This window comes from Balaenoptera ricei, chromosome 7, assembly GCF_028023285.1.
Source record: "Balaenoptera ricei isolate mBalRic1 chromosome 7, mBalRic1.hap2, whole genome shotgun sequence".
In the NCBI taxonomy this organism is placed as follows: domain Eukaryota; kingdom Metazoa; phylum Chordata; class Mammalia; order Artiodactyla; family Balaenopteridae; genus Balaenoptera; species Balaenoptera ricei.
In genome coordinates this window covers 60,912,149-60,925,487 of record NC_082645.1, presented here as the reverse complement: position 1 = coordinate 60,925,487, position 13,339 = coordinate 60,912,149, and the positions used below count along the sequence as shown (strand labels likewise).

At 39.9% G+C, this 13,339-nt stretch overlaps 1 protein-coding gene and 1 long non-coding RNA gene across 4 annotated transcripts in view; one reads left to right on the top strand and one right to left on the bottom strand.

The window, feature by feature from the left end:
• PDK1 (pyruvate dehydrogenase kinase 1) overlaps positions 1–11,643 on the bottom strand; it is a 45,770-nt gene extending 34,127 nt beyond the window's left edge. The window contains exons 1-7 of one of the 2 annotated variants that reach the window (XM_059928109.1): positions 11,298–11,642; positions 9,383–9,524; positions 6,608–6,679; positions 4,390–4,574; positions 3,981–4,076; positions 2,881–2,958; positions 1,319–1,395 (exon numbers count right to left, since the gene is read on the bottom strand). In XM_059928109.1, the coding sequence (XP_059784092.1) occupies positions 1,319–1,395; positions 2,881–2,958; positions 3,981–4,076; positions 4,390–4,574; positions 6,608–6,679; positions 9,383–9,524; positions 11,298–11,499 (852 nt within the window). In that variant the 5' untranslated portion in view covers positions 11,500–11,642. Of the gene's footprint in view, positions 1–1,318; positions 1,396–2,880; positions 2,959–3,980; positions 4,077–4,389; positions 4,575–6,607; positions 6,680–9,382; positions 9,525–11,297 lie in introns of both variants that reach the window. The other variant, XM_059928110.1, reaches the window with a different exon arrangement.
• The window catches only part of LOC132369015 (uncharacterized), a 37,251-nt gene continuing 34,723 nt past the window's right edge, over positions 10,812–13,339 (top strand). For both annotated transcript variants that reach the window (XR_009504216.1, XR_009504215.1), the window contains exon 1: positions 10,812–11,407. This is a non-coding gene — a long non-coding RNA (uncharacterized LOC132369015). The remainder of the gene's footprint in view (positions 11,408–13,339) is intronic.

The window sequence follows — 13,339 nt, the reverse complement described above, 5'->3', positions numbered from 1 at the left end:
TGACAAATTTCTAAAGGATACAGGGTACACAGTGCCAACATATCGTAAGCACTAAGCGATAACATGACATGTAGCATTGGAGTAGGAACTGCTAAGACTAGATACAGTTTAAAAGGCAAAAGACAGGACTGAACTTGGAAATAAGAGTGTGTGGCCCTGGAACACCAATCAGGATTGAGTCCCCTGAGGAGGAGATTCTGTCATCTCTACCAAAGGCCATTTAAGATCAGGTTTCAGACAGAAGCCATTATCATTGACATAATATAAAATCTGTTATATAATATGGTAATATTTCTTTTATTAAGCATCATGGGGAACAAGATCTTTATGTGACTGCAATTTCAAGGAAAAAAGTTACTTTTAATCCTTGAAGTGCCAATCGTTTATTCATTTAACCACTTTGGTAGAAAGATTTTTGTTAAGATATTCGATACGTTCTTGCTGTCTTAGAACCAAGAACATTCTTCAGTCTTTGCTATTCTAAGACAGTCAACCAGTTTTTCTGTGTTACACTGTATTTTTCTTTTTCATGATCAGGCTGAAAGCCACCTCTTCTCTCTTCCACAGGCTCTTGGCTGAAGACATGGTAACCACACTGAGAGAGACTACAGGCTTGATTTGGGGTGTCATTTTCAGCCACGTGGACCTGTACCACTCCTCATTACTCACTTTCCTGTCTACCAGCAAGTGTCATTGGTGTGTTGATGAGAAAAAATGTACTCCCAATATTATTAGCATAATTGTATTTAGTTTTCAAAACTTGTTGTAAAGAGCAAAAATAACAGCAGAAGTCCTGTAAGTCAATATAAATGACTTTCTCAAAAAAAAAAAAACAATGCATGTAACAGTGGGACTGGTCCTTTAGAGGTGAAAGTTGAGAATCATTCTTCTAAATATTTTGTTTTGTAAAAATATAAATAAAACTTTATTGAGCACCTACAGTGTGCTGCCATTGTATTCGAATTTAGTATGTTATTCTCTTCATAATAACCTAGATAGTATTATCCTTGTTTTACAGAGGAGAAAACTGAGGCTCAGAAAGGTTGAGTGACTTGCCCAAGGTCACACACATACTATGTGGCAGAACTGGAATTCAAATCCAGGTCTTTCTGAGTCCCAGGTCTGAGCTTACCACTAAACTGAGGGGCCCGTGAGTGTTGACAAACAGCTGATCTCCAGTGATGTGACATGACACCGAACATGAAAGGGTATCTTTTAATGAAACTGAGGAAAATGTGGTACAGTATTTAAACTTTCAAAGCAGATTCCTAACCTTAGAAAAGGACTGATAAAGGTGATGTAATACTATTTTACAAACCTTGAAAAGTTCAAACACCATGTGATAGAGATGGGATGGTACATAAACCACTTGTATTGGCTGTCCTGGTGATTTTGCTACAGAGCAGAAGAGAAAAATATGAAAGTACAGAGAGATGTGCTTAGAGCATTTTAAAGAATATATTGTGTAGTGATGAAAAGAAAACATTTACTATGGAAGATAGTACTATTTGGGGGAGAAGGGCCACACCAGTTCTTCACTGAATCAGTGTTTGAACCCAATGCTCACACAAATTTATAACTGACTGTGACAACATGAGTCCTGCACTCACTCTTGCAATCCTGCATAATGATCTAGCAACCCATCTTCCCATTCTTGTCTACAACGGTGAGTCTGTTTAAGACACTCAGCCTTAAGGTCGGAATTTTACCTTCCAAAAAGAAGTGTTAAAATCTAGTTGGTCCAACCCACATAAATACATTCTTTCTTTAAAAAGCCATTTTTTAATTGTTTCACCCAGGTGGAATGTTTTTATTTTAGGCACTTCAACGGATATAAATCTGAATAAAAACTTTGAGCTAGCATCAATTTATCAAGGACTACTAATTCTACATTCAAACATTTAATAGGAGTCCAGCTGGGGGTAGAGGGCAGATAATAAGTAAAGCAGAACTTTTAGTAAAGGAGTAAGAGTCTCCATACCTTAGAATTCTAATTCAGCCAATAAACTGGACTCTCCACTGAATAAACTGTCCCTTGGAAACATGGACAGTACACCTGGAAACTGCTCACAGCAGTTCAGGTTCCCAAACTATCATTTGTGCATTGTGGTTCTTATTTACTGAATGGTACCATATGGCTTTAGAAAACCAGGCAATTCTATTTTCAATGGGGCAACTTCCTCCACTGCCCTCCCACTCTAAGGTCCAGAATACAACTCAGTAAAGCCTATTTAATTTTATTCTTCTTTAAGGGTGATTTTAACTTAGGAAATGTTTGTCCCTCTATCAAACTACCCTACCTCGAGGAAAAACAGGGAGACTCATCAATCTCCTTCCAAGGCATCTAAACCTTTTGTCTAAAAGGCACTAGTCAGGGTAAAAAGAAGACCATCAGAAATAATCAGATTCTCATATAGATGAGCATCTTTCTTTCCTCTTTTACATCTCCAGTCTTTTTACTTCCTCAACAATAAAAAATGATTTACAACTCAGGAAATAGAAATCTTCAAGGGTAAACCATACATTATTGAAGTACATATAAAAGTCAGATGTAATTTTCTCGGCATCACTTTTTTCTATGACTAACCAGAAAATCAAAAATAAGCAAAGAATCAATATTATCAATTAAAAATAAGGAAAATGGGGAAGAAAAAGCCAAAATGTCTTTCAGAAAGGATTCAACTAAATTAAAAAATATATATATGTACACACACACATAAATACATATATTTTTTAACACGATTTGCTCTCCCTCAGCTTTCATATCCAATGAAGAAGTTGATGAAAAGTTCTTTTAATTAAAACAAATCTAAATTCTTCTTATCATTCCTTCTCTGGTAATCATAACACTAATCATTAAGGAAAAGGCATCAGGCTTACCATTTAGTTCTTCAAGTTCTAGTTCGGGAGAGTTAATATAATACAAATCACACAGACGCCTAGCATTTTCATAGCCATCTAGTGTGAATCAAAACAAAAAAGTCGTTAAATAAATTTATGTCTGTTTCATGCATTAAGATGGCAATAGTATATAGACAAAAGAAATTTTAAAACTTTCTATAGAAAAAAATAGCCTTTAATAATCTTAGTTTGGGGAAGGTCTTTTTTAAGTACGACATGACAAAGCCTAAAGGCCACAAAGGAAAAAATGACAGATATGATCACAAAAAATTAAAATATCTATATGGGAAAAGACACCATAAACAAAGTAAAAAGAAAACCAGAAGGCTGAAGAAAATATTTACAATACAGATAACAAAAATTTAGAGTTGGTAAGGGTTTAGGGAATAGCCACTCTCATTCACTGATACGTTTTTGGAGGTATCAAAATTTTAAATGCACTTTAAATATTTTTGATTCTAGGAATCTTGCCTTCTAAAATACTAGCAAAAGTCAGCACATATCTAAGGATGTCCACTGCAGTACTGTTGATGATAGAAAATTTAAAACAACCGAAATAGGCATCAATAGGAGGATGGATTAATACATTCTGATACATCCGTAATGGCCATTCAATAACCTGGTGTATATCCATATGTACTGCACATGGTACAATGTCTGTAAACTTGTAGAAAAATATACACAAAGTACCCCATTTTCCAAAAACAACAAACAATATAAGAGCAACAATTATGTATGTGTGCGAGTATACACGGTACAAACACAAAAAAGTGTGGGAAGATGCAAACCAAACTATTATGAATTATGGCTCCAATATAGGGAATTAGAAAGGGGGGAGGAGGACATATTTTGAAGTCAACAGATAGCCTCATAATATCACCACACTCTGCCTAACAAAACACTGTATCAACAAAACATTTGTCCTATTCATAGTGCACAGTTTGCATTATAAAGTTATATTCAAACCCATACATTCACTCTTAACATTTTATCTTATGATATAAATAATTACTTTAATAGCAAGAAATAACACTCAATTTTGATTTTTTCATTTTTTCTGAAAGGAGAAAGGTACTTACCTTTAATAACTTCAACCACATTGCAGTTTGGATTTATGCTTCCAATGTGTTTTCGATGAGACAGGCTTCCTTTGCCTTTTCCACCAAATAATAAAGCTATCAAAAAATAAAAAACAAATAAAATAAGCTAAAATATCTAATGCCCCTGTCCAGATTTGAATACTGTTTCTCTAATTGGTAGCAAACAGTAGAACAAGTATTTTCCTTAAACATAAACATAGTATTTTACATAATGTTAAACATAAAAACTCAATTTAAAAAAACCTCCTTTGTACGGCAGTCTATTTGCTTTTCTTAATATGTGAAAAAGTAAAATTAAATGTTCGCCCTAAAAGGAAATTTTCTAAATAAATTTAAAATATACCAACACATCTTATTTAGCTTCTTCTCTTGACTTCCAGACACTTACAGTGCTGATTGAGTAACATTCGAATTGAAATGCGACTCATGTAGAAACGATCCAAAAAGTACTGAACATTCTGGCTGGTGACAGGATCCACCCCGAAGCTCTCCTTGTATTCAATCACACCCTGAGCCATCGTGGGAATCACGTCATTGTGTCGGTTCCTGATCCGTATCACAGTATCTGTAAAGCTAAACAAACCTGTCTGTTAAAACAGCCAAATATTTTGGCAAGTGAATGGGATATTAAAATCTAAGTTTACTCAATTATACTAGGCAAGGAAGCCCTAATTCAGTAAAAGAAGCATTGGTGCATGTTTTCTTACACTTATTTAAATATATTTCAGATGATAAAATATACCACATCTATGAAGATGTTAAGAAACTCCAAAATAGAACTTGTGAGATGTAATTATTTTCTTGGAACTCCTAAAAGTAAGGCTGCCACAAAACACAATCCTACAAATGTGAAGGGTTTTCTTTAACCATTATTAACTAAGATTATCTGAGCACTTGCTATGAGGATGGACCCAGGGACATTCAGCGTAAGGGAAGACAGAGCACTTGCTTCTAGGGAACACATGCTCTGTAAGGAATGAAGATGAATGAGCCAATAAAGGCTGTCTGTTTTGGCACTATTCCCCAGGTTCAAAAAGAGAAAGGGCCACTTAGAAAAGTAGAAAAGAATTCTAAGTCCATTCATCCAATGAGTTTAAAAAAATGGGAGAAGAAAAGGTGAATGTTGTGTTCAAAGAAAAATCTTCAAGCCATCCAGGCTTCCCATTTCTATCATTCAGAAGACATTATTGCATGGTTAATTTAAAGAACTAAATAAAAGAGGACAGAAGTCTTAGTTATGAAGTAACAAAATCCACCTTGTAATATACCCATAAGAATTTACACTTCCAAACGAGTGCTTTCTCATTCAAAGTCATCATCTTGAATGCTATTAACCTATTCCAATGATGCTCTCACTACTCAAAACATTTTTGGAATTCCTAGCTTGTAATTAGTTTCGAAACCAAACTGTTAATCCAAAATACAAACAACAAAACTCCTCAAAAACAACAATCAACTCATCATTTCTAGTCACTCCTTAATCATTTATTTCACATCTCTCTCTTTTGTCAAAACCCAAACCAGCAGTATTCTGCCTGGCTGCTCACCTTATTTTTTAAAATTCAGCTCTGAATAACTTTTCCCAGAAGGTTCTACAGCATAATGTTTACTTTTAAGTAAGACTGAGGGGGTCCAAATCCATTTGCTATCTCTGTGACCTTAATGCTATCTTATGTTACTTAACCTCTTTGTGCACAGACAGTATTACCTCAGTAGAGTTATTTTAAAGATTAAATGACATCATCTGTGTAAACTATGCTGCATACCTAGACACAGAGTAAATTCTTGATGTTATTTTCAGACCAAAATCATGTTTAAAAAGTGAAATGTTGCTATCACCTTTAAAGACAGTAAAAAAAAAATTGTGTAATGCACTCGGAGGACAACAAAAGAGGTAGTCTTTAAGTTCTGAGCAACATTCACCGGAATAAGCAGGTAACTTTCCTTAGGGGACTATGGGGCTTATTAGTCCTGGTATGTTGATCATTAAACAGGTCACATTACTTACACTGTCTCACAGACCACTGGTCATAAACTAGAGACCCATAGACAAGTTTTTGTAGGCCTTCAGTGTTTGTTAAAAATTTAATTAACTTCCAATCTTTCAAAATTAGGAGATTTTACTTTTAAAAAAACTAGACTTGCAGTTTTTCTTACACACACACACAGGTCAGATGATCTGGGCAGTGTTTCTGCTCAGCAATGATCAGCGGAGCTGAGATGGCTGTCCTTTAGAAGCATGCACTCTCCAGGTCAAGAGTCCTCACCAGCCCCCTATCATCCAAGTGGCACTGAGGCCACATCTAGATTTCCATATTGGTCATCACATTTGAATTGTATCTTTCTTTACACTAGAGTTAAGAGGAACATGAAGCTTTTCTTATGCCTAGCCCAATTTACGAACTTATGTTACCTGATTGGCCTGTATGGGCTGCTATAGACACATATACCAACCATATGTTCTAGAGTAGTGGGAAACTAAAAGTTAATCAATTTTTCTAAAGTGACCCAACAGCAGGTATAAGCTCAATACCTTTACATTTTTTATACGATGTTCAAACAGTATAAAAATTGTGTGCAGAATAGGGTCAAAACTGTGTACTTACTCATAAATAGTTTTAGCATCTTCAGCACTTTTGTCCTTAAAATCAAGAAGCTCCTGAAGACTCTGGATATACCTAAAATGCAAATCAACCCCTCGTAAAGCTGTTCTTTTACATTTTGAAACTTCAATATTGTGACAATGTTCAAAAGGCATTTTTAACATTTCTTAATTTTTAATTAATTTTTAACGAATTATGGTTGAAGTAGGATTTTTATACCCATTCACATTCAAGCAAAGTGCGTGACAATAATTAGAAGAAGGTACATGTTTTCTCCTAAAAGCTTAGGTTAAATTTGATTTAAGAATTTTAAGATTTCCTACTTCTTTTTTTTTTTTAAAGTTCTATACTCTAAGATAGTTTTTAAATTTCTTAAAATTACCACTGTACCTTACAGTGTAAATACTGACTGTTATGAGAACTGAGTCTGTCACCAATAGCTATGTGATATTGGGCAAATGACTTAACTTGTCTTAGTCTCAGTAAAATGTGGAGGCCAGCCTACCTTGGTATAAGAGTCTAACTTAAATGCCTCTGCTTTAAAAACTTAATTTTAGATGTTTGTGTCCAGTCAACAGATGTTTATTGAAAGTTTACAATCTAACACGTGGTTCTTTTAAACAACTGAACAAAAACACAAAAGTCATGAAAATGCAGGTTTTTAATTTACCTAACAATTCAAGGGAGCAAATCACCTGGTAAAGGAGCAAAATGAGGGAAGCCAAATGACTCTCTGAAGGTCATGCTGAGGAGCACAGTGGCAGTGCAGCACCAGAGCCAAAACACCTATCATTCAATGACCATCAGTAGTGTAAGGTCTGCTTTGGCTTGATCTACAACTGCCATAACTTAGCAGGCATCCAGGGGCAATGAAAGTGTTTTAAAAATCTGTAAATCCACATGTTGGTTTGGAAAGTTGTTTCTGACAAGCAATATGCCTTACAGCATGCCAACACATTCCAAAGTCAAGTGATTCTGATGTCTACTGTTATGACTTAACACTTACTTTTCTCTTTATTGGCAAGAACAATTACGCTCTTTATTCAAGAGATACTGAAACCAAGCAGGACGCTGTGGGGCTCCTGGGCATGGAAGCCTTTCCGTGTCCCCTGTTTCGAGTTTGTAGGGAATAGACTCCAGCCTCCACGACCTTCCCTGAGTTCCAAAGGGCAGGTCCAAAAAGTTGGTAATCAGGGAAGGGAGGGGATGCAGAGACAAGGGAGGAGCAGCCAAGAAACCACAGTGCAGCCTTGGGGCAGGGTTCTGGTTCCTCCTCAAGGGATACACATAACAATATCTTTGAGCTTTTTTACAGAACTAAAACCCCTGACAAATGGAATATGTTAGCATTCTTTAATCCAGAGAAGGTCACAGTTTGATAACCTCAGGAAGCTCATCAGGAGACCACCTGAGGCCAGATTAAAGGACTGAAGGCCCTGCACATATCCTGATCCTTATCAGCAAACCCTGCCCTTGAACCACTGCTGTAATCACCAAATCTCCCTGGGTTGGGACACAGTTTTTCAGGGCATGAGCCCGCTGTGTCCCCCTTTGCCTGGCAAAGCAATAAGTTATTCTTTCCTACTTCTCCCAAAACTCTTGTCTTCAAGATTTGATTCGGCACCAGTGCACAGAGGCCGAGTTTTTGGCATCAAATTATTAACACTTACAATGTGTTAGGCACAGATAAGATTTCAAAATGCAGCATATTCTACTTTTAATGAATTAAAAAAACAAACAAACAGGAATAAGCCTCCAAAGAAAATTGTATGTCCCCCTTCCATCAGAGTTCCTATTACTTAAACCACATTTCTAACTGTTACATTCTTGGACTAAATGGCGTCTGATTATCATTTATGTAGCAATCATACTTCTTTCATTTATTTTAAAAAACTGACATTAGATCAGCTTCTCCCAAAACTATAATGCCTACAACAGGAAAGCTAGGATCTCCATGAATCATAATTGGAAAATGTCTTGCCGCTCAATTTTTTCCATTTAAGACTGAAATCTGGCAAACTCATTTGTTTGAAATGTATAGTGCTTAAGAGAATAACACTTTTAATATCATTAACAAGAAAGGCTGTACACAGGTGGCCACATATGTGTGCACTTTTAATACCTCTACTGTCATTTTTTAAAAGAGAGATCATAGTTTCTACACAATTTCTAATAACTTCTAATTGTTTTTAAATGGTAGAGTAAAGATTTTAACTTTTGTGATTTATAAAAATATACTTCAATAAAATAAATTCAGTTTATAAAAAATATTTACACCCTTTAATACATTTTATTAATCTGACCACAGCATGGGGCAGTAGAAACAAACAAATCTGCGTTTGAATCCCAGCTCCACTGGTACTGCCTTGGGCAAAGGACTTAATCTGTAGGTGCCTCAGTTTTCTCATCTATAAAATGGAGGTAATCATGCCTACTGGGCAGGGTTATTGAAGGCATTAAAAGTAATGTATATAAATCCCTAACTATCAACATACGGTAGATATTTTTATTACATTATAAACTAACATCTCTGCAGATTTAATAACACAAATCTTAAATATAGTGTTTGCATTTCTGTGCAGTTCTGATTGTTTTTTTCAAAACCAAAAAGTAGTACAGCCCAGGATTCAGGGGATAAGCCCAGATACATCCAAACAAAGGAGGAGGAATGCTGCCACTACCTTAAGATTCCACTGAAGAGTAAAAAAGTATTTGCTTTAACTTTGGGCAAAGTCTACAACTCTATCGAAATTGCAAACACAAGACAGGGAATCTTACCAGCTTTGCACCAATTGAACTGATGGTGTCCTGAGAAGATTATCTGGAAGAAGACTTATTTCTTTCATTATATTTGCCAATCTCACAGGCAACTCTTGCCGCAGAAACATAAATGAGGTCTTTTCACAAGCATTCACAGATCCTGAAACCAAACACAGTGGGAACAGCAGTAAGTGGAGGCCAGAAGGCAGGGAGAAACACAGAGGGAGTTATTTGGCAAGTGGTAGCATCACCATAATGATAGGGCAAGGAAGAGGAGGCAAGGGACAAGATAGCCTGAATGACCTTCCAACTGACCTTCCAACCACGCTGTAGAGCAGCAATGAGGATACTTTCTTATCTCCATTACTCACATCTCCCATCTTAGAACTAAGACAACCTAAGCAAGCCTAAGCAAGTCACAGAGTCTAATTAACGTAGGACCTGCAAAAACCTATCCTATACAACCTGTTGTTGCTATCATTAAAAAAATCTGTTTCTTAACTCTAGGTTTATGAGAAGAACCTCCCTAAGAAATAGTGGAAATTTTGACATGTTCACAGGAAGATGCATTGATTCCACGCAGAACCACTATACTAATTGCCATAAGCAAAGAGTAAACGTAGAAGAGTCTTTCAGGCAACAGAAAGCAAAAAATACCAATGCCTGTTCAGCAACCATCTTCAAGCTTCTCCCCCAGCAGGTCCTATTCAATTGTTTGATTCCTGGAAAGCAACCTGCTTCCTCCTCCATTCCTATCTCAAGATGTTAAGCAGAACAGCTGTAGAATCTCCTTTGGCAAGCAGTTTCACTTTAAGTTAAACTAAAAAGCCCTGTTATTTCAGTAATGCATTTTAAACTCACTGATTTAATCTTGCTGTTTTAGCAAGAGACATCCTTAGCAAAAACTAGATTGTCAATAGCAGGAATTATCGTATTAAAACATTTTCTTGTGAAAGTTCAATGACATACTTGGGAACAAGGCCAAATTCACCCCTTAATCACACTAGAGTCATTTTAAAGTAAAAACAAAAACCAAGAGCTCTGAGCCAAACAAAACTGCCACTGTAAACCACAAGTTTAAGATACCAAAAGATACCATGGTGGTATCTTTCAAGCCACTAGTGATCCGTTAGTGACCAAACAGCACTCAAAATGCAAAAGATAACTTTGCCTACTCAAAATTTTGACTTTATTAGTTTTCCCCGTTTCCCCTTAGCGACCCCATATGAGAAGTCAAAGTTAAATGCCTGACTTTGCAATTCCTCTGCATCCTTTCTAGAGAAAACCAGGAAGCACCCATCCGAGGAAGAGGAAAGTGGATAGTCACTTTGGTAAACAAACCCCACAGCATATTGTACTCACGCACTTTACACGTGCTCCAGAGTTTGTTGACGAAATGAATGTGCCATTGGCGGAAACTCCTAAGCCAGTGGCAAGAAAACATTCTCTGAAACACTGGGCCAGTTATAACCTGCTTCCCCTATCAGCACGCCACTTTTATGCAATCATCATATGCAAAACTAAACATTTATCAGCACTCTGCAGAATCCCAACGCAACTCCCGGAGGTGTCAGCACACTCGCTTCCCACCGGAGCTGCGCTCTTCCGAAACAGCCAGGCTGAGAGCGCGGAGGTGCACACGGGCGCTGAAAGGCGGCGGGGGTCATTCCGTCCTCGGCCCCCGGGTTTGTTTTTCAACAACACACGGCAAAAAAAACCACACGCTTCCAGCTATCTCGCCTGCCCCTGCACCTGAGCAGAAAGATCCATCCGCGAGGGAGGAAGGAGGCGCCTAAGGCGCCGGGGGAGAGACGCTGAGTGGGGCGCTCAGAAGACAAGAGGGCGTCCGCGCGGGCCGGGCCCGGCCGGGGTCACCAGTCGCAGCTCCCGGCTGGGGCTGCGCAGGAAGGCCCGAGGTCCGGGCCGCACTCACCGAAGTCCAGGAACTGCTTCATGGAGAGCGGGGACGGCGAGAAGCGCGCGTAGAAGTCCACTTGGCCCGGAACGCCGCGTTCGGGCGCCGGGCCGGAGCCTGAGTCCGAGGTGAGGCTGCGGCTGACGGTGGGACAGGCGGCGCGCAGCCCGGGGCCCGGACCGGCCGAGGCGGCTCCGCGCAGCAGCCGCGCCAGCCTCATGCCGAGCCCCGCCGGAGGAGCCGGAGCCCCGGCGCGGTCGCCGCTCCGCAGCTCGTCCGGGTGGTACGTGAGGGACGTGGCGGCTTCGGGGGCGGGGAGCGGCTGTCACCGCCGCGGCCACCGCCCCCTTCGCCGGAGCCCGGCCCCTCCCGCGCCGCTGGGCGGGGCCCGGGGGGGGGTAGAGAGGGAGGCGGGGAGGAGGCGGGGAGCGCGCGCCGGGCCGCCCCGGGGTCAGAGTCCGGCCCCCCGCGCCGCGGGGCGGGGCCCGGAGAGCGGCAGGGAGAGCGGCAGGGAGGGCGCGGGCGCCTGGAGGCCCGGCGCTGTGTAGTGCGCCCTCCCATGCCCTTTGGGAACAAAACCCACCTTCCTGCTTCCCCCGCCCTTCCAGCCTCAGCCGAAAGGCTCAAGGGCGGGGCCTGGCTCAAGGGCGGGGCCTAGCTCCGCTTCCAGGCGCCACGGTGTCCTGCTGTGAGCGTGTTCCAGAAACCCTCCTCTGTGATGCAAGCCCAATAATTTACAGGGGAGGAAACTGAGACCCAAAGAGTTTCAGGAGCAGACCGTTGCCAAACAGTGGGACAAAAGTACGAATGGTGATCACTGCAGAGTGTGGCCCTAAATAATAGCACAACGACCGCCGTCCCAGGAGAAGAGAATTGGCAGCCCAACTTGAAGCGTTATCTACAGGCATTCTCGGCCTGGGCAGCAGTGTATTTAAAAAGGCTCCCTCCACTCCGATTGCCCTTCTCTCTGTCGTCTTAGCGTCACAGTTTGGTTGCCCCATACTTTCCAGGTTTCTAAATAGTGAATATAAGACTAGAGAATTTCTAATTTTGATTCAATCCCTTAGAGTTGCAAAGGCTGAGTTACAGTGAAAATCACCACTGTCCCTTCTCTCCACTGCTACTTCCCCATATTATCGAACCACAGTGCTTTATAATGTCCTAGATGCAGCAAAAATACTTTTCTATGGGTGTGTAGTTTATCAATTTTATTGTATAATTTATTATACAATAAATATTATATATGTATACATATACATATATACATATATATGTATATATATATACACGTATATATGTGTATATATATCCAGCAGTTACTGGTATAGAATAATTCATTTCTCCATATGGTCAGTTCTTGGATTGTATAAAAGTATATGTATAAAGAATGAGATGAAGACTTCCCTGGTGGCACAGTGGTTAAGAATCCGCCTGCCAATGCAGGGGTCACGGGTTCGATCCCTGGTCCGGGAAGATCCCACATGCCGCGTAGCAACTAAGCCCATGCGCCACAACTACTGAGTCTGTGCTCTAGAGCCCACGAGCCACAACTACCGAAGCCAGTGCGCCTAGAGCCCATGCTCTGCATCAAGAGAAGACACCGCAATGAGAAGCCCATGCACCGCAACGAAGAATAGCCCCCGCTCTCCACAACTAGAGAAAGCCCGTACGCAGTAACAAAGACCCAACACAGCCATAAATAAATAAATAAATATATTTATTTGGAAAAAAATGAGATGAGATATAAAATAGATAACTAGTAAGAACCTGCTGTATAAAAAAATAAATAAAATTCAAATCAAAAAAAGAAAAGAATGAGATGACAGTCTCTTTTTAAGGTGTACTGGTGTTACCAAACCGAGTTCGTTTGCCCAACGTGCAGCAAGACAAACTCTTGAGATGCCGAAGTTTGCAGCAGAGGAAAGGTTTATTCACGAAAAGGGAGAATAAATTTTAAATCCACCTACCCTAAGGCGAGGGGCTTGGGATATTTATGGGATAAAGAAGTAGGGTGGTCTGAGGCCTGGGGAAAGGTGAATGGAGGTAAGGTGGTGAGGTAA